General features: G+C 41.9%; 1 protein-coding gene across 2 annotated transcripts in view; it reads left to right on the top strand.

Moving 5' to 3' along the window:
- The window catches only part of fam98b (family with sequence similarity 98 member B), a 32,452-nt gene extending 12,443 nt beyond the window's left edge, over positions 1-20,009 (top strand). Inside the window, exons 6-8 of one of the 2 annotated variants that reach the window (XM_041213875.1) lie at positions 4,526-4,642; positions 9,589-9,756; positions 19,154-20,009. In XM_041213875.1, the coding sequence (XP_041069809.1) occupies positions 4,526-4,642; positions 9,589-9,756; positions 19,154-19,585 (717 nt within the window). In that variant the 3' untranslated portion in view covers positions 19,586-20,009. Of the gene's footprint in view, positions 1-4,525; positions 4,643-9,588; positions 9,757-19,133 lie in introns of both variants that reach the window. The other variant, XM_041213876.1, reaches the window with a different exon arrangement.
- The last annotated feature ends 2,984 nt before the right edge of the window (positions 20,010-22,993 follow it).

The raw sequence follows: 22,993 nt of genomic DNA on the forward strand, positions 1-22,993 counted from the left end.
ATAAGAATCTGATAGGCTATTTTTCCGCATGGCTCTGCCAAAAAAGCCATCAAGAAAGAAAGCCTTCAAAACATGTTTTACTCGGCAGCTAAGGATTTTTTTTTTGTGACAGAATGGATGACCACACATGAACCGATTTGGATTCATATTAGCCATATAAGGAACATCTTGGCTTCTTCAAATGTGATTCTTTGTGGCGCCTGTCAACTCTCATTTCTGTTTCTCGCCTGCCCAGTGTTGCTTATTCTCAGGATATGCAGAATCGCTTCTAACTCCACATTCCACTCCTCTCCTCGGAGTGCTTACAGTTCTCCACTCCACTGGTTCCTGCTTCATTTCTCCCCCTTGTACATCTTAGACTCTGTCAGTGCTTTAGTCCTCTTCTGTCCTCAGTACTTGTTGCCTCCTTTTCTGTTTAGGCCCCAGCTTTCATCCACCTTCAGAACCCTATTAACCCCTACATCCCAACTGGAAGCTGCACTAATCCTGCAGCCCAGTCTCCCTATACTACGCTATAATTTCACTGTGTTCACCATACACTCAATCTCCCATTCTTCCATCTTCCTCAAGATCCTATTGTCCATTCACACTCAAACTGGCTTTTTCCTCCTGGCCCTTCCCCCTGGTATGGCCCTCATCTCCACTCCCTTAAGTCCAGGGGACGCAGACTTGGAAGGATATAGTGGGCAGTTGGTTTAGCCATTTGCCAGATCTGGCTGGACCACATAAAGCACTATCAGGTCCTGCTTTTATTTGCTGAAGATAGCTCACCTGGTATCAGGATGATTTTGCAATGATAACTCCTGGCTTCTTTACTGCTAAACGGTCTTAAGCCCCTTTCCTGTGTCCCCCCAACAAAAAATGTGACGTGCTCATGGATTTCTTTGTTACTAAGATGGATACTATCCGATCAGCTGTCTCTACCATGTCCCTCCATCCCTTCCACTAGCTTACCCAGACCAAACCTTCCCTAAAGTTCCCCTCTGCCCTAACCCTAAATGTGCATCTTTCTCTATTTTCTTTCTGTTTCTGTTCATGCCTCCCCCCCCCCGCCCCTCCACTGAGCTTATTTTGTCCATGAGACCCACCTCATCTTCCCTCAATCCTATTCCCGCTAAACCAACTACCCTTCCTGGCCCCCATGTTAGCCGGTATTGTTAATGGCTGTCTCAATTAAGTTGTGTCGCTCTCTTAGATCTTCCATCCATCATCATCCCACTCAACAAAACCAGCCCTTGAACCCATTTCTTTGCAGACAACTACCCATCCACCTATTGTCCCCGTGCTTGGTGACTGACATTGGCTTCGGGTTGAGCCACACCTTGATTTTTAAAATTCTCATCTTTGTTTTCAAATCCCTCCATGCACTTGCCCCTCCCTCTCTCTGATCTCCTCCAGCCCCATAACCCCCTGAGGTATCAGTGCTAATCTAATTCTGGCCTCCTGAGCATCCCTGATTTCATTTGTTTCACCATTTGATGGCTGTACTTTCAGCTGCCTAATCCCTAAGCTCTAGAATTCCCTCCCTACATCTCTCTGCCCCTCTACCTCACTTTCTTCCATTAAAACACTCCTTTGACCAAGCTTTTGGTTATCTGACCTAATCTCATGTGGTTTGGTGTCATATTTTGTTTCAAGATGTTCCTCTGAAGCATCTTGAGATGTTTAATTACATTAAAGGTGGTTGTATAAGTCTAAGTTGTTGATGTTGTACCCTTGAACTTATGATAAAACCAGATGGAAACCCTGAAGAAAAGAGAGTGATTAAAGGTGGAAAGCGAGGCAGAAAAAACTGAGAACAGGAGTTGGATGGAGTAGTGCAGATGCTGGTGAGATAAATGTGCCACCATAAGAAAGAGATGGACAAAAACTTCTAACAAAGAGAACTGCACATTGAGGAGGGGTGAGGGGGACAGTACAATTATAGGACAATGTACAATTTGTCCTTTAGCACTGCCACCCAGATCAACTATGTTATATGTCATTACATGCTGTAACTCTACTGACATTATAAGACTGCATACGTAACCTTTATCTCAATCAAGAACACCACGTGACATCCATTTGTGTTAATCATATGATCTTGACTTCATGAAACAATATTTCAAATTGATTGACATCACAAGAATTATGCTTATGTTGGGAAAATAACATTGTAATCCAAGAGAATGTAAAAGAACGTGTTGAAACGAGGAAGCTGCATTTTTTTTTTACATTCTGGATTTGATTTTTGGATTGCAGCATCTGACATCAATTTTCTCTTCAGTGCACTCCTGCTAAAACAATTTGTATTTGCTGCCTTTCTGAAAAATGAAACTTATGAAGGTTTTGATAAAAACCCTGTCAGTTCACCTTTTTTGGTCTTAAGTAGCTACTCAGCCCTGTAGTGTACAAGAGATGAAAAAATCTTTTCTCGTCGTGGCATTAATAGCTTTTCCAAGAAGCTGCTCTTCTCTTGCTTTCCTATTTTTGCCTTCGTTCCAGTTGTATAATATAGCATGGATTGATTGTTTAACAAATGCATTTAAAGCTAAATGATAGGAAAAAGAAATGTGCTGATGATGGTGCTTTATCTATAACACCCCATACAGTAACTCTATTGCAGCAGTTGTGTTTATTTAATGCGCCAAATATCCATTATGGCATCTTTAAGTGAGATCACAAAGCCATGCTTAATTGTGGCAGTTTTGAGTTGTAAATTGATCTAACCAGTATTTATGTATCAGCTAGTATGAGTTATTGCATTCTCTTTTCTCTACTTGTCTCACTACTTAATGACCTGGGCCATTTATTGTACCCACCACATCCAAATTTCATTCCCTGATCTTCTAGTTCAGATGTTAATGTGTCCATTGCATTTTATCCTTTTTGTTACAGCCATTTCCAGAACTATGTAAATCATCCAAACCTACATTCAGATCACATTGCTCCAGATCATTACTAAGAGCGTGCACACTGAAGTAAATGCACATGTTCAGTGTGTCATTCAAAATGTCTAAAGGGGTCTTTATTAAAAGGAAAAACAACGCAGTTAAGCTCCGAAAAGCTTTGTGAAATTGGTAAGAAACGGGCTTAAGGGGAGCAAAAAATATGAGTTCTTGCTAGAGGAGTAAATGCGTTTGGTGGAAATACTTAGTGGAGTGGCTTGGTCTGGGGCTAGGACAATTTCCAATTTGTATAAACAATCTGGCTGTGGAAACTCAATGAAAAGTGACGAGGAATCCGCTTTTCTGAAAATTGGAAGGACATTGAATTCTGGACACTCTTCTCTCATGAGTTTTTAAAAGTTTGCCAGTTTAATTCTGGACTGTGAACATGGCCATTTTCTTCTTTAAAAAAAAACACAGGTCAACAGCTAAATGTCCAGTAGGGACACCTGGTGAGAGAAGAATTACTTTGTTTATCTGAGTGATAGGAGAACTGCTTTTGCCAGGCTAGAGACTCTTGCTGATTGGTTGGAAACACCTGGCATGAGAGAAATATTCTCAGAACATTTTAAAGATTGCGGATTGATTGGCAACGCCGCTTGCCAGCCAATCAGCACACTCGTCATACAGTATAAATTGTTGTTGTTTCTCCTCCTCCTCTCTCCCCCCCATGTTGGTATTCATGCGAGTGTCCTGATGAGTGCAAGACGAAAAGCTTAGACATGTCTCTTTTTTTTTTCAGCAATACTCGAGTTGAAAGAAAATTTATCAGATTCAAAAACTAACTATGCCCATCTATAGCAAAACAGTAATCAATGTGCAGAATAGTTTATTGAACTACGTAGCTAAAATAGTCAGGAGTTAATGATTAAACTGTCTAATCCTCTACTCAGACCCATAGTTAGTGCTGTGTCTGGTTTAGAACACCAAGAAATGAGAGATTCAAGCTCTGGAAGCAGTCAAGAAAAGAGTATTCGCCCAAATTTTGTAGTCAGCAGTGAGTGAACTATAATCATTCAGCTTAAAAAAAGTATGTGGACTGTTGAGCGCAAACCTTTTTTTTTAACGTCAATAGTTTGAAATTGCTGCCTCTGCAGGAGATCTGTGGCACCTGTCAACAAGATAGTCAGCAAGGAGGCTGGTCAACCAATTGGATTGAAGTATCCTCAAAGATGGCAAAGCAGGACTTAAAAAGAAAACAGGAAATATAAATTCTATTTAAATACATGCACAGAAAACAAAACAAAGATTTGGACATATACGTGGGATTAAGGGAGAAAGTTAAATAGAAAAGTGCAAACTTTAAAAGAAAAATTGCAAATAAATTTCTTGGAGAATGAGATTCTACACTTATTAATTTTTATCATTGACCCTTGGTGAAATAAAAGCGAGTAATTGGTTTAAATTGATGCCTTAACAATATTTCCCACTTTGATTCTGTCAGCAAAGACTGGAACAACACAACCTGCGTCTTTTTTTTAAAGCCAATTGTTTAAGCAGAAATTATTTTTAAATATTGCTTGGACTATATTGGACTTGTGTAACATGCAGCATGATTTAACCTGGATAGTAACCTGTATTTGTATCTTTCTGCTCAGGATAAGCTAATGGCAATAAATGTTGCTCTTACTAATGAGTATGAGTGCCGCAGAAGAATGTTGATCAAGCGCTTAGATGTAACCATCCAGTCATTCGGGTGGTCGGACAAAGCCAAGGTAAGAGTCAAAGTCTGAGGGTACAGAAGACCATTTAACTTGAAACTGCTTGCTTTTGCAGCCTGACACCCAAACATTGATTGAAGCAATAAGTAAAGTACTAAATAAATTCTAAAAGATAGGGTGTGTAAAATATATCCCAGAATGCTTTTGAAACTTGGTGTCAGCTTGAAAGCGCTTTTTTTTTTTAAAAAGTTTTGAGTAAGCTAGAAATGTATGAACTTTATTGTTATTAATAACTAAGTTGTGCTCCTGCTGTACACATTCAATTCTTCACTTAAGTTCCCAATATCTATCACAAACAAAAACAAAAATTGCTGGAAAAACTCAGCAAGTCTGACAGCATCTGTGGAGAGAAAGACAGAGTTAACGTTTCGAGTCTGTATGACTTCTTCAGAACTGAAGAGAAGTAAAAATGTGGTGAAATATATACTGTGTAAGGGGCGATGGGACAGGTGAAGCTGGATAGAAGGCCAGTGATAGGTGGAGGCAAAGGAGAGATTGCAAAAGATGTCATAAACAAAAGGTCAAGGGGGTGTTGATGGTGATGATACTGGCTAAAGGAGGTACAAATGGTACACCTAATGGTAATGCAATATCCAAAAGTTTCAGGTAGAAGCCAGGATTCCTCCTATTGAGCCGCTTGGGGGTGGTGGGAGAAAGAGAGGTGATAAACTTGGAGGAAGGAGTTGCTCTCTGGCTATATTTCTCACCACTCCTAGTGACTGGCTTGAAGCAGCAATAGTGAATGTATAGGAGCAGGTCACTTGTATGTTGTGTGGGAAAGGTAGAAAAATGGAGGGTAAAATATTTTTTGGGATACATTGGGATAAAAATAAACTCTGAAATTTTTCTTTGGTGAAGCAATGCTATTCGTCATGTTCCCCTTATCACAGCACCGTGGGTGTTCTAACAACACGTGGACTGCAGCGGTTCAAGAAGGCAACACACCACCACCTTTTTGAGGGCAATTGGGAATGGGCAATAAATGCTGTCCTAACCTGTGACGCCCACATCCCATGAATGAATAAAATAAAATCTATTTATTTTGAGAAAGCCCAATAAAATACATTTCTTAAGGCTGCCCTTGTTTGCAAAGAGAAATACAGTTTTTCTAGATAGAATTAACTGTGTTTTAAAATTTGCAAAGAAAATGAAGCACTCGGTGGGTTTAAATAAATTTTTAAAATTGCTTTCAAATATAAGTTTAGCATTTCCCTTTATGTAATAAAAAGGCACCTCTGTTATTTTCCAAAGTAGAATGGTTTCCTCCTGGTGGTTATTAGAAGCTAACAGTTAATTGAGGCCTGTCTGGAATGAGAAACACACTGGTCAGCTGTTGAGGATGAGTGGTAGATCAGTCTGTGTCTGTATCATATTTGTTTTTCTAAAAAAAAACTGTTTATTCTCAAGTTAATGAGCACCATGCAATGGCAGACCAACATGTGAAAATTCTTTGCTTCCTTAGACAGTAGATTATTGCATTCCTCTCACTAATTCTGGTGCTCTGTTTCCTTCAGCTGTTTCTCCAATTGTCATCGTTGGCCTGCAATGCATTTTACACTTTGGCTAAGCAGTACCTCATATATTGTACACTGACCAACCATCTGGAGTCTGGATACTGGTGAATCACCCTGCCCCTAATGATTATTGGTGCTAATTAAAGAGCTGCTAACAATATTGTTTGCAATGCATTGTTTAAGATTAAAGAATTTGTGCTGCTACTTGATTTAATCTGCTCCACACACTGCCATTTTAAATATTGTGCGTTTTAAGCTGATGTTGACTGGTATTTTTCTCTCAAAACCAACTGGTAACTTCCTCCAGAGCATCAGGGTGTGCTTAGTAGTGCATTTTCCTGCACCATTCCCCTACCCTTAATTCCATTTGTATGCAAAAGTCTCTGACTTGATCTACCCAATGACTGAACATCCACAACTCTCTGGGGTAGAGAATTCCAAAGACTCTCAACCCTCTTGAGCGAAATTTCTCCTCATCTCACTCCTTAATGGCCAATTCCTTATTTTGAGACTGTGAACCCTAGGTCTAGACTCTCTGGCCAATGGAAACATGCTTCCAATATTGGCCTCATAAAGTTGCTTTAAAAAATTATGTATCAATGAGATCACCTTTCATTCTTAATTCTACAGCATTATAGGTCTAGTGTATTCCACTGCTCCTCACGATAATCTTCTCATCCCAAGAATCAGTATTACATATTAATTAATTGCATAAAGTATACAGGAATAGGCCACTAGGCCCAACCAGTCCTTGCCAGCATTTATGATCCACCTGAGTTTCCTTATCTATAAATCCCTACTCCTTTCTCATGTTTATCTAACCTCCTCTTAAATGGAACTGTGATACTCACCTCAGCCACTCCTGTAATTGCGGCTGAATTAATTAATTAATTGTAGCACATGTTGAGTACAAACATATTTGCACTTGGTTGCACACCCTCTAAGGCAAGTATTTCCTTCCTTGGATAAGACCTTAATTACCCAGTTCTCCGGGTCTCACCAAGGCTCTATGTAATTGTAGTAAGACTTCTTTAAACTTACCCCATTATTTTGTAATAAAGGCTATAACATGTCATTTGCTATCCTAATTGCTTGCTGTACCTGTACATTAACTTTCTGTGCTTTTGTATACAAGGCCACTGAGGTACCCCTGAATACTGATATTTCCCAGTCTCGCCACTTTAAAAGTATTCTACTTTTCCAACCAAACTGAATAACTTCACACTTCTTCAACTGCAAAAAAAACTCAGCAGATTTATCAAACAATATTTCCCTTTCATAAATCCGTGTTGACTCTGCCTAATCATATCATGGTTTCCCAGGTGCTTTATTGTCACATTCCTAATACCAACCTAACTTCTTCCCTACTACTAATGTCCAGCTAATTGGCCTGTGGTTCCCTGTTTTCTCTGACTCTTTTATGGAATAGCAGGATTATTTTTACCACTTTACAATCTAAGGGAACAGTTCTAGAATTCTGGAGATCAAAACCAATACATCCACTATTTCTGTAGCCACCTCTTCAAAAACCAAGGCCATCAAGGGGATTTTCCATCATCTGGTCCCCATAATTTCACTAGTACCATTTCTTTACTAATAGTAATTTCCTTAAGTTTCTCATTTTTACTAGACTCCTGGTTCCCTACTATTTTCTGAATTGTTTCTGCTTTCTACTGTGAAGACAGATAAGTATTTATTTAACATTTGCCATTTCCTCGTTCCCATTATCATTTCTCCTGTTTCTGCCTCAAAGGCACCCATATTTACTTTCACTAATCTTTTTACATACCTATAGAAACTTTTACTATCTGTTTTTTGTCTCTTGCTAGTTTGCTCTCATTCTTCAACAATTTCTTGGTTGTCTTTTGCTGAGTTCTAAAATCCTCCCAATACTCCCATTTACTACAATTTTCACAACATTTTAAACCTCTTCCTTTAATCCAATTTAACCCTATTGTTAGCCATGATTGGCTCATTTTTCCCATGAGGTTTTTATTCCTTAATAATATTCTGGGTTCAAATATGAGTGAGCCACTGCATTTCCCTTTCCTACTACACACTTGCTTATCCTTGAGACTCAAAAACTTGCTTAAAATACTTCCAGTAACAAATTGATGTTTCAAAACTGCTGTGGTACTACACCTTTGCCTCCAATGATAAAAGAAAGCCATGTTTTACTGACCTCAGGATGCCCCAAAACACTTTTAGAGCCAGTTAAGTACTTTTGAAATGTAGTCCTGTTGTAACATAGTAAATGTAGCAGGCAATTCGCACACACAAGGTCCACAAATGCTAGTGAGGGAAACAAACACCAGATCATCTGTTTAGTTGTGTAGATAAAGTCCAGATTACCAAAGCAACCTCCCCGCTTCTTTGAAATAGGGCCAGAGATTTTTACATTTTACATGGACCTGAGAGGACAGACAGGTCCTTGGTTTAACATCTCGTCTGAAAGACGGTACTCATCATCTGCGCAGCACTCCCTCAGTACTGTGTGAGTAATAGAAGCTGATAAATTTTTACATTTTGGTTTGAATGTTGAGGCTGTGTTTAGTTCTCCCTCCCCCAAACCCACACTCAATCATGTTGCAACTACCATTCTTCCCACTATGTCACCTCATCCATGAGACCATTTTCCTAACTTGTGACCACACAACTGCTTTTTCCTTGTCCTAATGCATATTGATGTTTTCAACACTGCTCTGTCATCAGTTATTGACTTCTTGGAAAAATTGTAATCACGCCCACCTCAAAAAGCCAATTCACGTGCTCTCCAATTGCCACCAGATTTCTAAATTCCACTAGCCCTCCAAACCTGCAAAGGTGTAGGGGCTGCCCAAACCTGGATTCAACTTTCATGTGCTTTTCTGCTCAAATCCTTTCAGTCCATTTTCTGATCCACTCACAGGAACAAGAACGCCCTAATCAGCGTTGCCAGCCTTCCATTTTTTCCATTTATGGATATGGAGAAAGAAAGATCCCTACTTTGATCCATGCAGTTGCACTGCTGATTACTTCTCACCAATCTGAGAAACATTCACTTGCCCCTACTCTATGCTTTCATATCCTTTAGCTAGCCATGTTGTAACTTTACCTTAATGCTGCATATTCGTAGACAACCCCCCACCCTCCATGCTGGAGTCCATTCTATGAATTTAAATTGCACCTAGTTTAAGAAACCAGAGCCATCCATACTCTGGTCAATAATATATTTAGTTCCTGTAAACGTTGTAACTAAACCAGTTTGCAGTTTAACTGGTCAGTCTTTCAGCTGAGCAGGGTAATTAGGTTTAATATATGGGAAACAGGAGCCAACAGTGTTCAGAATTTCAGGAAACCATTCTAACCCAGAAGGACTGTGTTCAATGACCATGTCAGAAAAACAATAATAAGACAAAAATAAACCTTAAAATTTTGTTTTTTTAGGCAAATACAGATAATATGGCAAAAGTGTATCAACCAAAAAGGCACACTTTGTCCCTAGCATCTACTGTAACTCTGGCACACCTTCTGGCTGCCCGTGAGGATTTATCCAAGATCTTAAAGACCAGCAGTGGTTCCTTAAGGGAACGGACCTCCTGTGCCATTAACAAGGTACGGTTGTTAATTTAAGCATACCTTTATTTTGGAACTTGACCACGTGCATTAAGTATTATGTTACCCTATATGGTGCAGTGGAATCATTCAAACCAAACTGCAATTTCACATATGAATTTTTATTCATTCACAGGATGCGGGTGTTGCTGGCACAGCCAAATTAATTGTGCTTGAGAAGCTGGTAGTGAGACGCTGCCCTGAGTTGCTGCAGCTTGTGTGGTGAAGGTGCTGCAGGTGTGGGTTGATATGAGTTTTGTTTTGGCAACATTCAAAGACAGGCCGAGTTTCTTGTATGCAAAATTAAAGAGATCGAGAGCAACTCGCAAGCCTGGTGCAGAATGAGCAATGACGCTCTATGGTTAACCACAGGCTATAGACCATGCATGTCTTTGGTGATCAATTTATTTTTGACATGGAGGCAACTGAAGTTAAAGAGTTTTCCATTGAGTCGGTATATAATACTAACACCAGAGGGCAGTTGATCTTTGAGGCAAATAGCCACTTAATTAGATTACAAAGCAGATGGGGGACTATCATAAAGCCTTGCTTGATCTTTGTCCCGATTTTGAAGGCAACTGTTTCAGATTTCCCACTCAGGACAGTTGCAGTCATATCATCATGAAGCAATTGCAGGATTGTGGTGGAGTTTCTTGGACATCCAAATCTTTGTTGCACAATTCACAGAGCTTCTCAGTTTACTGTGAGAAATGCTTTGGTCAGGTCGATGAATGCAGTGAAGAGATCCTGGCGTTATTCTTAACACTTTTCTTGGATTTGTCTGACAACAGAGACTATGTCAGAGGTTCCCCTGGAAGGTGTAAAGCCACACTGCACCTCTGAGAGGATTTCCTCAGCCAGAGAACATGGGAGATTCAGGAAAATGTGTGTCATACAAACGTACGAGTTAGAGGCAAGGGTAGGCCACTCAGCTCTTCAAGCCTGCTCTGTCAATCAGTAAGATCATGGCTGATTGGATTGTAACCTCAACTCCACATTCCTGCCAACCTTGATAACCTTTCACCCCCTTGCTTATGAAGAACCTATCTACTTCTGCCTTAAGAATATTCAAAGACTCTGCTTCCATCACCTTTTGAGTAAGAGAGTTCCAAAGACACGTGAACCTCTGAGAGAAAACATTTCTCCTCATACCTGTCTTAAATGGACCACCCCTTATTTTTAAACACCGGCCCCTAGGATTTTCCCTGCTATGGATGAATAGAAAATACCTCTATCACATGATTTATCTCACTTCTTGAAGATGGTTATAATTGTCACGTCCTTGAAGTCGGAGTGAGAGAGTTCTTTTTCTTCCCAAATCTGTAGCATGAGTGTGTTGAGTCTTGATATGAGGAAAAGCTCACTAGCTTTGAAGGCCTCAGCTGGAATACTGTTGGGAGCACAGCTTTGTTTTTTTTTTCATCCCTTTGATTGCTTGTTGCAGCTCCCCCATCACCCATGAATTCTAGCACAGGATACTGGGGGACAGCCTGGAGAGTATCAGCGGGCACTGTGGATTCACTATTGGGAAGCTGTTGATGTTCTTTGCAGCATTGACGGATGGCATTGTCATCTTTCAGAAGAGAAACACCATCCTGTGAGCGATGAGGATTTTGCCCATTTGACCTTGTCTGTAGATGGATCTGGAGGCTTCAAAAAAGCTTTGCATGTCATGATGGTCAGCATAATATGGATCTCTCAGGCTTTCCCTTCCCACCACATGTCCTTTATCTTCCTGATTTGTCTTAGGGCATCAACCTTGAGCTGTTGGAATGCTGCCTTCTTAACTTGCAACATCATGTTGTTCTGCCAGACAATGAAGCTGCTCATTTTTGTTCTAGGAAGTCACATGTATTGCAGCATTGTTTTCATTGAGCCAGTCCTGGTGACGATGATGCTCGAACACAATGGTCTGGGTACAGGAATCTAGTACAGCTGACTATCTGACTCCACTGTTCTGGAATGGAGTTGGATGTGTGAAAATTTTCCAAATTGGTCATGAGCTTCACTTGGCATTCCTCTCTTTGGCCAGGCTGCTTTAGGGCTAAGACACTGATCATCTTCCTCCTGGACTGTTGAATCTTGCAATGTCTTTGTTGGGTGGATGTTCATCACCGACTGAGCAAGTCTATGATCTGTCCAGCAGGCACCAGTCCCCAGCATGGATCGAGTGATTATAGACATCATTTAGATCTTTGGCTTGAACAATGACGTAATCCATGAGGTGCTGGTGCTTTGATCTAGGATGTCTCCAGGTGGTTTTGTACTTGTCCTTCTGTGGAAGAGGGTTATAATGAGGCCATGCTGAGCACACTTTGTCAGCAGGAGGATGCTATTTACATTGGCTTTTCCCACACCATTTTTCCCAGCGTCCCTGCTCCAGACATCGGAGTCATGGACAACCCTGGCATTGAAGTTCCCCCAGAAAGATAATCTTTCCTTTGGGAGGGCAGCGAGAACTTCATCAATGTCGAAATAGAACTTTTCCTTCATTGGGGTCAGGATGTAAACACCGATGATGGTGGCGTATTGGTTACTGCTGAGCTGTCGGTGAAGTGCCATAAGTCTTTCGTTATAAAATTGAGGAGTTTTGGCGGTGGATCCAAGAATCTATTCGAAATGGCAAAACCAATTCTGTGGACACGACAGCCGCTGTGAGCCTTTCCTCCCCAGTTGAAGGGATACCTTCCTGCTTGTTCCTTCAGCAGCCACTCCCCAGGGAGGCGGGTCTCACTGAGGGCAGCCATGTCAATTTTGAGTTTTGATAGCTCATGTGATACGATTGCAGTTCATCTTTCCAGAGGGTCACTCATGCACATTCTAACCTTCCAAGTTGCAAAATTTAATGTTCTCTTTATTTTACCACAAAGATAGTGATCCTGCAGGATGTGGTTCCAATCAGGAGAAAGTGCGACAGCCTATTTTTTGGGCACCTTTTTCTAGTCCCCACCCACCCCCCATTTGGGGTAAGCAGAGGGTACCCTGAAGGAGACCGCTTAGTCACAGATGCTGCTGCCCAAGGACAACTCTGACTCAACACAGGTGTCCAGTGACCTTCCTGCATCTGTTGCCTTTGTGCAGATTCTTGACTAGGGACTCCCAGGTTAACACCCCTGTCCCTGTTGCCAATTTTGCATCGCCGCAGGACTTGGCTAATGGACCCTGGTTAGAAGCCTATGCGCAGGGTGACCAACAATCACAGATTTTACTGGATCATCCCATAATTGAGGCTGTTGTCCCAGCTTGTATGTTGTTGGGATGTTGTCCTTCCCATATCTCCGATTCACCATGCCCCCTCCCTCAGCTCTCACCAGCACCCCACCCTCTGCAGCCAGGTTCACCAGCAAGCCCTCCCGCTTGTGGGTCCCTCCCCACACCAAAGTGCCCTTTAATTTTTTTTCCTGAGAGTTGGTCTCCCTGCTTATGTGTGACTTTGTTTAACAGAAGGATTTTGGCACCGTCATTGTCCGCACGATCTTGACAGCTTGTTGGCAAATTTTGGTGACCAGGACCACCTTGCCACTGCTGCCTTTGTCTGCCTTCCCAACTGGTGAGAGACACAGTCTTCTTTCACCTGTTCTGCCATTGAGGACTTTCTGGACTGCACTTTGTCTGGCACTTGCCTCGCCACCTTGCTGCTATTGGTGGTCCTACCAGGAGCACTTAGCTCCCAGTGCCATCATTCGAGTCATCAGAGTGAACAAGCCACTCTGACACATCAAGTTGACGATTCATGGAGGGAACCTGGGTTATTAGTTTGGCAACATAACCACAAGGAGGGGCAAGTCATTAGAAGAGATTTAGGCTCATTCTTTCTGAATTGAAAAATGTTTTTTTAAAAAAAAACACATCACACTGGAGGTCAGAAGCGTACAGCCAGGGAGGGAATGGGTGACCACCAGACAGTCTAAGAGAACCAAACACGTAGTCAAGAAGTCCCCTGAGTCTATTTGCTTGCTAATCGGTTTCCCATTTTGGATGCTGATGAGGGCAAAGGTTCCTCAGAGCGCTGCCCGAGCCAAGCCTAAGGCACCATGGGCAGTTCAGCTGTACAGTGCAGGGGGAAGGAAAATGGAAGGGCAATAGTGATCGGGGATTCCATAGTCAGGATCAGACAGGTGTTTCTGTGGCAGTAAATGTGACTCCAGGATGGTGTGTTGCCTCCCTGGTGCCAGGATCAACGGTGTCACAGAGCGGCTGCAGGACATCCTTCAGGGAGAGGGGGGATCAGCCAGAAGTCGTGGTCCACACTGGTACCAGCAACATAGCTATGAAGAGGGTTGAGGCCCTTAAAGCAAATTTCAGGGAGTTAGGAAAGAAATTAAAAAAGCAGGATCTCGAGCAGTAATCTCAGGATCACTCCCAGTGCCACGTGTTAGTGAGCATAGGAATAGGAGGATTGATTGATTGATTAAATACGTGGCTGGAGAACTGGTGTAGGAGGGAGGGCATCAGATTTCTGAGGCATTGGGACCGGATTTGGGGCAGGTGGGATCCATACAAGCTGGACGGGTTACATCTTAACAGGACTGGGACTGATATACTCGCAGAGTGGTTTGTTAGTGCTGTTGGGGTGGGTTTAAACTAGCTTGTTCGGGGGGGGGTGGTGGGAGCCTAAGGGGTGGCCCAAATTGGAATAAAGTAAAGTTGGTAACAGGAAGTAGTAATGATCCAAGAAGGCTGGAGAAACAAGCAGAGCATCGAGTATGCTTCGAATGCAGAATGATTTCAAAAAGACAAAGTTAAGGGCACTCCCCCCAAAAGCACACAGCATTTGCAATAAGGTAGATGATCTAAGGCACAAATAGAGGTAAATGAGTATGATAAAATTGCATTTCGGAAACTTGGCTGCATGGTGACCAAGATTGGGAACTGAATATTCGAGGATATTCGACGTTTAGGAAGTAGGGACAAAAAGGGGAAGGAGGTGGAGTTGCACTGATAATAAGGGATGGGATTAGTACATCAGTAAGGAAGGATCTCAGATCGGAAAAACAATGTGTGGAATCTGTTTGGGTGGAGCTAAGAAAGAGCAACAGGCAGCAGACATTGGAGTTGTTTATAGGCCACCAAACAGTAGTGATATTGTGAGGCATGTGGGGCAGGAGATGAGAGAAGCATGTAGCATGGGCAATACAGTAATCATGGGTGACTTCAATCTGCATATAGACTGGATAAACCAACTGAGCACTAATGCTGTGGAAGGTGAGTTTCTAGAGTGTGTTAGGGATGGTTTTCTAGAACGGTATGTTGAGCCGACTAGAGGACAGACTATTTTAGATCTAGTATTATGTAATGTAAAAGGACTAATTAATAACCTTGTTCTAAAAGAACCTTTAGGGATGAGTGTACATTATGTTTGAAAGTAAGGTAGTTCACTCTGAAGCACGGCTATTAAAGTTGAATAAAGGAAATTATGAAGGCATGAGGGACAAATTGGCTGAGGTAGATTGGGAAAATACATTAAAAGGTATGATGGTATATAGGCAATGGATAGTCTTCAAAGAACTATTACATAGCTTACAGCACCTATACATTCCTTCAAGGTGCAAAATCCCCAAAAAAAGCTAATCAACAGTGGCTGACAAAGGAAGATGAGGATTGTATAAGATTAAAAAAAAAGGCTTATAAAGTTGCCAGAAGTAGTCGTAAACCTGAGGATTGGGAGGTTTTTAGAATACAGCAAAGGAAGACCGAGAAACTGGTAAAGAATGGGAGAATAGAATATGAATGCAATCTAGCAAAAAACACAAAAACGGACTGTAAAAGCTTCTTTGGTATGTAAAAAGGAAGCGTTTGGTTAAGATAAATGTGGGTCTATTGCAGGCAGAGTCAGGAGATTTCATAATGGGGAATAGAGAAATGGCAGAGAAGTTAAATGATTACTTTGTGTCTGTTTTCACTGAGGAAGATGCAGGAAATCACCCAGATTTAGAGACCCAAAGGATTAGGGAGAATGAGGAGTTGAAGGAAATTGATATAAGTAAGAACTTTGTTTTGGAGAAATGAATAGGACTTAAAGTTGATAAGTCCCCAGGACCTCATATTCTGTATCCAAGAGCATTGAAAGAGGTTGCTGTAGAGATAATGGATGCATTGGTGATTATTTTCCAAAATTCTGTAGATTCTGGAATGGTTCCTGAAGATTGGAAGGTAGCAAATGTCACCCCACTATTTAAGAAGGGAGGGAGAGAGAAAACAGGGAACTAAAGACCTGTTAACCTTACGTCAGTAGTAGGGAAAATGCTAGAACCTATTATAAAAGGTGTGACAAATGGATACATGGATAATCATGACCTGATTGGGCATAGTCAGTATGGATTTGTGAATGGGAAATCATGTTTGACAAACTTGTTGGAGTTTTTTTGAGAATGTTACTAACAAAATTGATAAAGGAGAGTTGATGGACGTAGTATAATTGGATTTTCAGAAGGCTTTTGATAAAGTCCCCCACAGGAGGTTGATTAGCAAAATAAAAGCACATGGGATGGGAGGCAATATACTGGAAAGCATTAAGGATTGGCTAACAGGCAGGAAGCAGGAATAAACATGTCATTCTCATGTTGGCAGGCTGTGACTAGTGGGGCACCGCAAGGACTTGGGCCCCAGCTGTTCACAATCTATATCAATGATTTGGGTGTGGGGACCAAATGTAATATTTCCAAGTTCGTGGATGATACAAAGCTAGTTGGGAGTGTGTTGTGAGAAAGATGTAAAGTGGCCACAGGAGGATTTGGACAGACTTAGTGAGTGGGCAAGAACATGGCAGATGGAACATAATGTGGAAGAATGTGACCTTATCCACTTTGGTAGAAGGATCAGACCTGCAGAGTATTTCCTAAATGGTAAAAGATTAGAAAGTGTAGATGTACAAAGGGACCTGGGCGTCCTTGTCAATAAGTCACTGAAAGCTGACATGCAGGTGCAGCCGGCAATTAGGAAGGTGACTGGAATGTTAGCCTTTATCGCAAGAGGATTTAAGTGCAGGAGTAGTGAAGTCTTGCTTCAGTTGTATAGAAGCTTCATTATACCGCAACTGGAGTAGTGTGTGTAGTTTTGCCTCAGAAAGGATATTATTGCCATAGAGGGAGTGCAACGAAGGTTGACCAGACTTGTTCCGGCGATGGCGGTACTGTCTTATGAAGAGAGAATGGGGAAACTGGGCCTGAATTCGCTAGAGTTTCGAAGAATGAGAGGTGATCTCATTGAAACCTACAAAATACTTAAAGGAATAGAGAGGGTAGATGCAGGTAAGATGTTTCCCCACATTGGGAGTCTAGAACCAGGGGGAACAATTTCAAAATAAGGAGGAAGCCACTTAGGACTGATACGAGGAGAAATTTCTTTACTCTGAGGGTTGTGAACCTTTGGAATTCTCTACCCCAGGGGGCCTTGGAAGCTCAGTCATTGAGAATGTTTAAGGTAGAGATTGATAGATTTCTGATTTAACAATAGCATAAAGAGTTATGGGGATAGCGTGGGTAAAAGGCATTGAAGTGTTTGATCAGCCATGATCGTATTGAATGGCAGAGCAGGCTTGATGGGCTGAATTGTCTTCTCCTGTTCCTATGTTCCCTACCTCTGGGTATATCACTTAGCTTAAACTAAGTAAGTAACTTCTAACTACTTTCCTTGCATCATAATCTTCTGAGCTTTGGACAAAGATTGCTCCTCCGAGTACTTGAGGAAAAAGCTTGCAGTTGGATGAGTGACCAGCTTGGACTGGTTTTTTGTTGTGGGGGGTAATAGGGGCTGCTGGTATGGGGGTGGGAGTGCTCTAGTGCATTGTCTCTGTAATAGTGTAATGGCACTAACTTACAAAGTAACAGATCAGGGTGCAAGACATTTGGAATATAATTTTACACATCAAATTTCAGGCATCTAAGTGTTGAATAAAGAATATTGGAAATGCACTGCATTCCATCAGCATCTAGAAAGATAAATGTTGGTGAATGTTCCAGGTGAACCTTTTGTTGCCATTTTGTAAGCATGTTCTTGTTTAGCAGGAGAGTATAATATATAACTACTGGAACTGATAAATGCATTTTGGCAAAAGTTATGAGCAAAATATTGGAGAAGCATGTTGAACATCAAAGTGTGCAAACAGACATTATGGTATGCTGTGCCAGCATGGCATTTTCTAAAGAATGTTTCCACTCTAATCATCAAAGATGAAGAATGCATTGGCACTTATTGTACAGCTAAACTTCCATGGTACACAAGTTGTCCTCCCTTTGCCTCTTCTCCCACCTGTGTTTTCTGACTATCTGATCCTAATGATTGAAGAATTACAAGCAGACAAGATATATTCCAGGAAACTGGGTCTGCATTTTCTCTCCGATTTGGAACATCTAGCAAACTAAAACAGTTAAATGGGATTAAATTTTAGTTGGCAATGTTACCAGCAATAAATATTGCTGAGAGGATGAGACATTTTTCAATTATGGTAGTTCTACTTCACTGCTAAAACAGGCAGGTAAGATCTCAGTTTAACATGTTTTAAAAATACTTAGGTCCCATTCACCAAGTATCAGGGACTGTCCAGTGTGCAGTGTGTTGATCAACATTTCATCTCACTTAATATCACTAAGATTAATATTAATAAGATTAACTGGCAATTAATTTCATTGTTTGGAGTAGAGTACTACCATATTTAGGTCACTGAACTTTGACGTAAATCTCAAGTGCTTTGAAACACTGCCACTTGAAGCCTTATGGAGATGATCAGCATAGTGCTTTGATGTGCTAAGCTATCCAGGTTATGAGTATGATTGGCCTAGCTACTTGTGCTTTTTTTTTGTCTTAAGCAGGTATAGAACTTTCAGATTGGTGAATTACTTTCTCCATGGCACGCAAGATGTGCATCTGTTAATTGGTTTCTCTCTACTTGGAATCACAACTATATAATGACTAATTTCTTTGACACTTGAGTACTTATTAAAGCACATGAGACAATAATAGAGGTGAAGCTACTTGACTGGGAGGAATTAAATTCTAGTAAAACTTTTCATCATCTGCCTGGTACATTTGGCTTGATACTTGTACAGTTTGTAGATGATTGGTTCTCCAATCCCCTATGTTATAAGTGCTAAGACATGCAACCATCGTATAACAATTAAAGTAGTCTCTACCATAGGCCCTGTGCCAACTCTCACTTGTCTCATTCTTTGACTTCCCTACTTCCCAGTGAAAGGCCACATTGATGCTATGAGCATCTTTTTGTCTCCAATTTATTTTCCCATGTTTCAAGCAAATAAATCCATTTGAGAACATATTATCTCTGTGTATCAGTGAAACAATATCCGAGCAGTATTGAAATGCCTTGCTTTGAATTCTTTAAATTAAAAAAGGCCCACTCTTCACTCTTTTCACCCCAGGTTGTCATTTACTTTGACAGGTTATGATGGGGCGAGTGCCTGATCGTGGAGGTAGACCATCTGAGATAGAAGCACCACCACCCGAGATGCCACCATGGCAGAAGAGACAAGATGGAGGAAGAGGTGGTCGTGGTGGAGGTGGTTGGGGTGGTGGCCAAGGAGGTGCAGGTGGAAGGGGTGGTGGAGGGAGAGGTGGCCAGGGAGGAGGTGGCTGGGGGGGAGGGGGAGGAGGTGGCTGGGGGGGAGGAGGAGGAGGTGGCTGGGGGGGAGGAGGAGGAGCTGGTGGCTGGGGGGGAGGAGGTGGATGGGGGGGAGGAGGTGGCCAAGGAAGTGGGGGTGGTTGGGGTGGAGGGGGTCATGGAAGTGGAGGTGGTTATGGAGGGAGAGGTGGCTATGGAGGGAGAGGTGGCTATGGCGATATGGGTGGTAGAGGAGGTTATAGACGGTACTGAATCTATATTAGATATTACAATCTCTTGGTAATGCTCATAGAGAGAATGGACTCTTCTAGTTAGACTCATTAGTCACTGCAGCAACGTGTGATGGTTGAACCTGCAACTGTAAATGATTACCTACTAAATTGAAAAAGAAATGCAACTTGCTGTTGTCCTTTAAGGTGGATAAATGTTGAAGATTTTTTATTACTGCTTATGTATACACAAACTAAGATGATAGAAATTGTTTACTACAGGAAACAAAAATGTCATTTTTTTACATGTTCATTGCAACTTTTTTTTATGAGAATGTGATTAAAATTGTTTTACTGTGCAAATATTGGAAGGTTATGATGAGCTGTGAACAGTTGAGAACTTTTTTAATAGAAAGATTTTGGATGTGTAGTGAATAAAAATGAAATAAAGAATTACTTGGATTCTGTATGGTTTTAATTTTGAGGGTTTTTTTTTCATTCATTCACAGGTTGTGGGCTTCGTTAGCTGGGCCAGCATTTATTGCTCATCCCTTGTTGCCCTTGAGAAGGTGGTGTTGGGCTGCCTTGTTGAACTGTTGTAGGTACACCCACAATGCTGTTAGGAAGGGTTTTGACCCAGCGACGACGAAGGAGCGACAATATATTTCCAAGTAGGAATGATGGGTGACTTGGAGGGGAACTTCCAAGTGGTGGTGTTCCCTTGTCCTTGTATATGCTGCCCTTGTCCTTCTAGATGGTAGTGGCGATGTGTTTGGAAGGTGCTACCTAAGGAGCCATGGTGAATTCCTGCAGTGAATCTTGCAGATAGTACACACTGCTGCTACTGTGTGTTGGTGGTGGAGGGAGTGAATGTTTGTGGGTGTGGTGCCAATCAAGCAGGCTGCTTTGTCCTGGGTGGTGTCAAGCTTCTTAAGTATTGTGGGAGCTGCTCACATCCAAGCAAGTGGAGAGTATTCCATCACACTCCTGACTTGTGCCTTGTAGATGGTGGACAGGCTTTGGGGAGTCAGGAGGTGAGTTACTCATCGCAGGATTCCTAACGTCTGGCCTGCTCTTGTAGCCACAGTATTTATGTGGCTAGTCCAGTTCAGTTTCTGGTCAATGGTAACCCCTAGGATGTTGATGGTGGAGAATTCAGTGATGGTAATGCCATTGAACATCAAGGGGTGATGGTTAGATTCTCCCTTTTTGGAGACGGTCATTGCCTGGCAAATGTGTGGCACAAATGTTACTTGCCATTTGTCAGCCCAAGCCTGAATATTGTCTAGGTCTTGCTGCACATGGACATGGACTGCTTTAGTACCTGAGAATTCACGAATGATGCTGAACGTTGTGCAATCATCAGTGAACATCCCCACTTCTGACTTTATAATGGAGGGGAGGTCATTGGTGAAACAGCTGAAGATGGTTGGGCCCAGGACACTACCCTGAGGAACTCCTGCAATAATGTTCTGGAGCTGAGATGACTGACCTCCAACAACCAGAACCACCTTCCTTTGTGCTAGGTATGACTCCAACCAGTGGAGAGTTTCCCCCTGATCCCCATTGACTCCAGTTTTGTCAGGGCTCCCTGATGACACTCAGTCAAATGCAGCCTTGATGTCAAGGGCAGTCACTCTCTTACCTTATCGCTGGAGTTCAGCTCTTTTGTCCATGTTTGAACCAAGGCTGTAACGAGGTCAGGAGCTGAATGGCTCTGGTGGAATCCAAATTGGGCACCAGTGAGCTGGTTATTGCTAAGCAAGTGCTGCTTGATAGCACTGTTGATGACCTCTTCCATTACTTTACTGATGATCGAGAGTAGACTGATGGGGCAGTAATTGGCCGGGTTGGATTTGTCCTGCTTTTCATGTACAGGACAAACCTGGGCAATTTTCCACATGGCCAGGTAGATGCTAGTGATGTAGCTGTATTGGAACAGATTGGCTAGGAGCATGGCAAGTTCTGGAACACAAGCCTTCGGTGCTATTGCTGGAATATTGTGAGGGCCCATAGCACTTGCAGTATCCAATACTTCAGCCGTTTCTTGATAGCACGTGGAGTGAATTGAATTGGTGAAGACTGGCATCTGTGATGCTGGGGACTTCCAGAGGAGGTAAAAATATAGATGAATGAATTGGTTAAAATCTTGTACAAGTCCAAGTGTTTTTGCTTGCAGAGGAATTTATAGTTTGTGTCTGCCTACAGTTCACACCATGAGTTACTTCGGTTCTGCCCTGGCTGTGAGTTGCAATGTCCTGGCACAAAAATAATGTATTCTTTTGCCCTAAGTGGGTATGATAGCAGATAAAAAATCCACAAAAAAAGATCTCCGCCCACCTCTAAGTGAGTGAATTTCATGCATTTGATAAAGGAGGTTGATTTTCTCAATGTGAAATTGGGAGCCATCACCTTCAGCCTGAGTGCATATTTCCACTTCAAAAATTGCATTCAACAATTTTTAACAAAAGAAAAATATTCACTGCGCTCCAAAATTTAACTCAAGCACATTTTAAGATGAACTGCCCTGCCGTAGAATCATACAACACAGAAGGAAGCCCGCCATGTCTTTGGCATCTAGGTCCATCCAGGTAGTCCCCTGCTCTTTCCTCATAACACTGCAAACGTTCATTGAAATTCAGAACATGGAAGGAGGCCATTCAGCCCAGCATGTTCATAGCGGCTGACATATAGCCATTCAGTTTAATCCCATTTTCCACCTCTTGGTCTGTAGTCTTGTAGGTTGCAACACTTCAAGTACATATCCAACCACTTTTTAAATGTTATAAGGGTTCCTGCCTCTGCCATCCTTTTGCGGTAGTCAGCCCCAGATTCCAATCACCCTCTGGATGAAAAGACTTCCCCTCTTACCTAACTCTTGCCCTAATTCTATGCCTTCTGGTTATGGACCCCTCAACCAAAGGGAATAGTGCCTTCCTGCCCATTCTGGACCCTCATAATTTTATACACTTCAGTTAGGTTTCCCTTCAGCCTCCTCTCTTCCAAAGGGAAAACTATAGCCTATCTAATCTTTCCTCATGCCTAAGATTCTTCAGTCCAGGCAGCATCTTTGTAGATCTCTTTTGTACCATCCCTAGTGCAATCACATCTTTCCTGTAATGCAGTAACCAGAACTGCACACACACTACTCCCGTCTATAAATGAGCTGGTGTTTTATACGGTTCCAGTGCAATCTTCCCACTCCCATATTCTATGTCTCGGCTAATAAAGGCAAGTGTCTGCCTTCTTGGCCACGTTATCTTGCCTCTTTCAGAGATCTATGGACATGCATTCCATTGTTCCTCTACACTTCTCAGAAACCTATAGTGTATTCCCGTGCCTTGTTTTAACTTCTCTAAAGGCATTTTTTCATTCTTCCGAGTTGAACTCCATTTACCACCGTCAGCCTGCCTGACTGCTCCATTGTTATCTTCCTGAAGTATACAACTTT

Source organism: Carcharodon carcharias, chromosome 20, assembly GCF_017639515.1.
Source record: "Carcharodon carcharias isolate sCarCar2 chromosome 20, sCarCar2.pri, whole genome shotgun sequence".
In the NCBI taxonomy this organism is placed as follows: Eukaryota; Metazoa; Chordata; class Chondrichthyes; order Lamniformes; family Lamnidae; genus Carcharodon; species Carcharodon carcharias.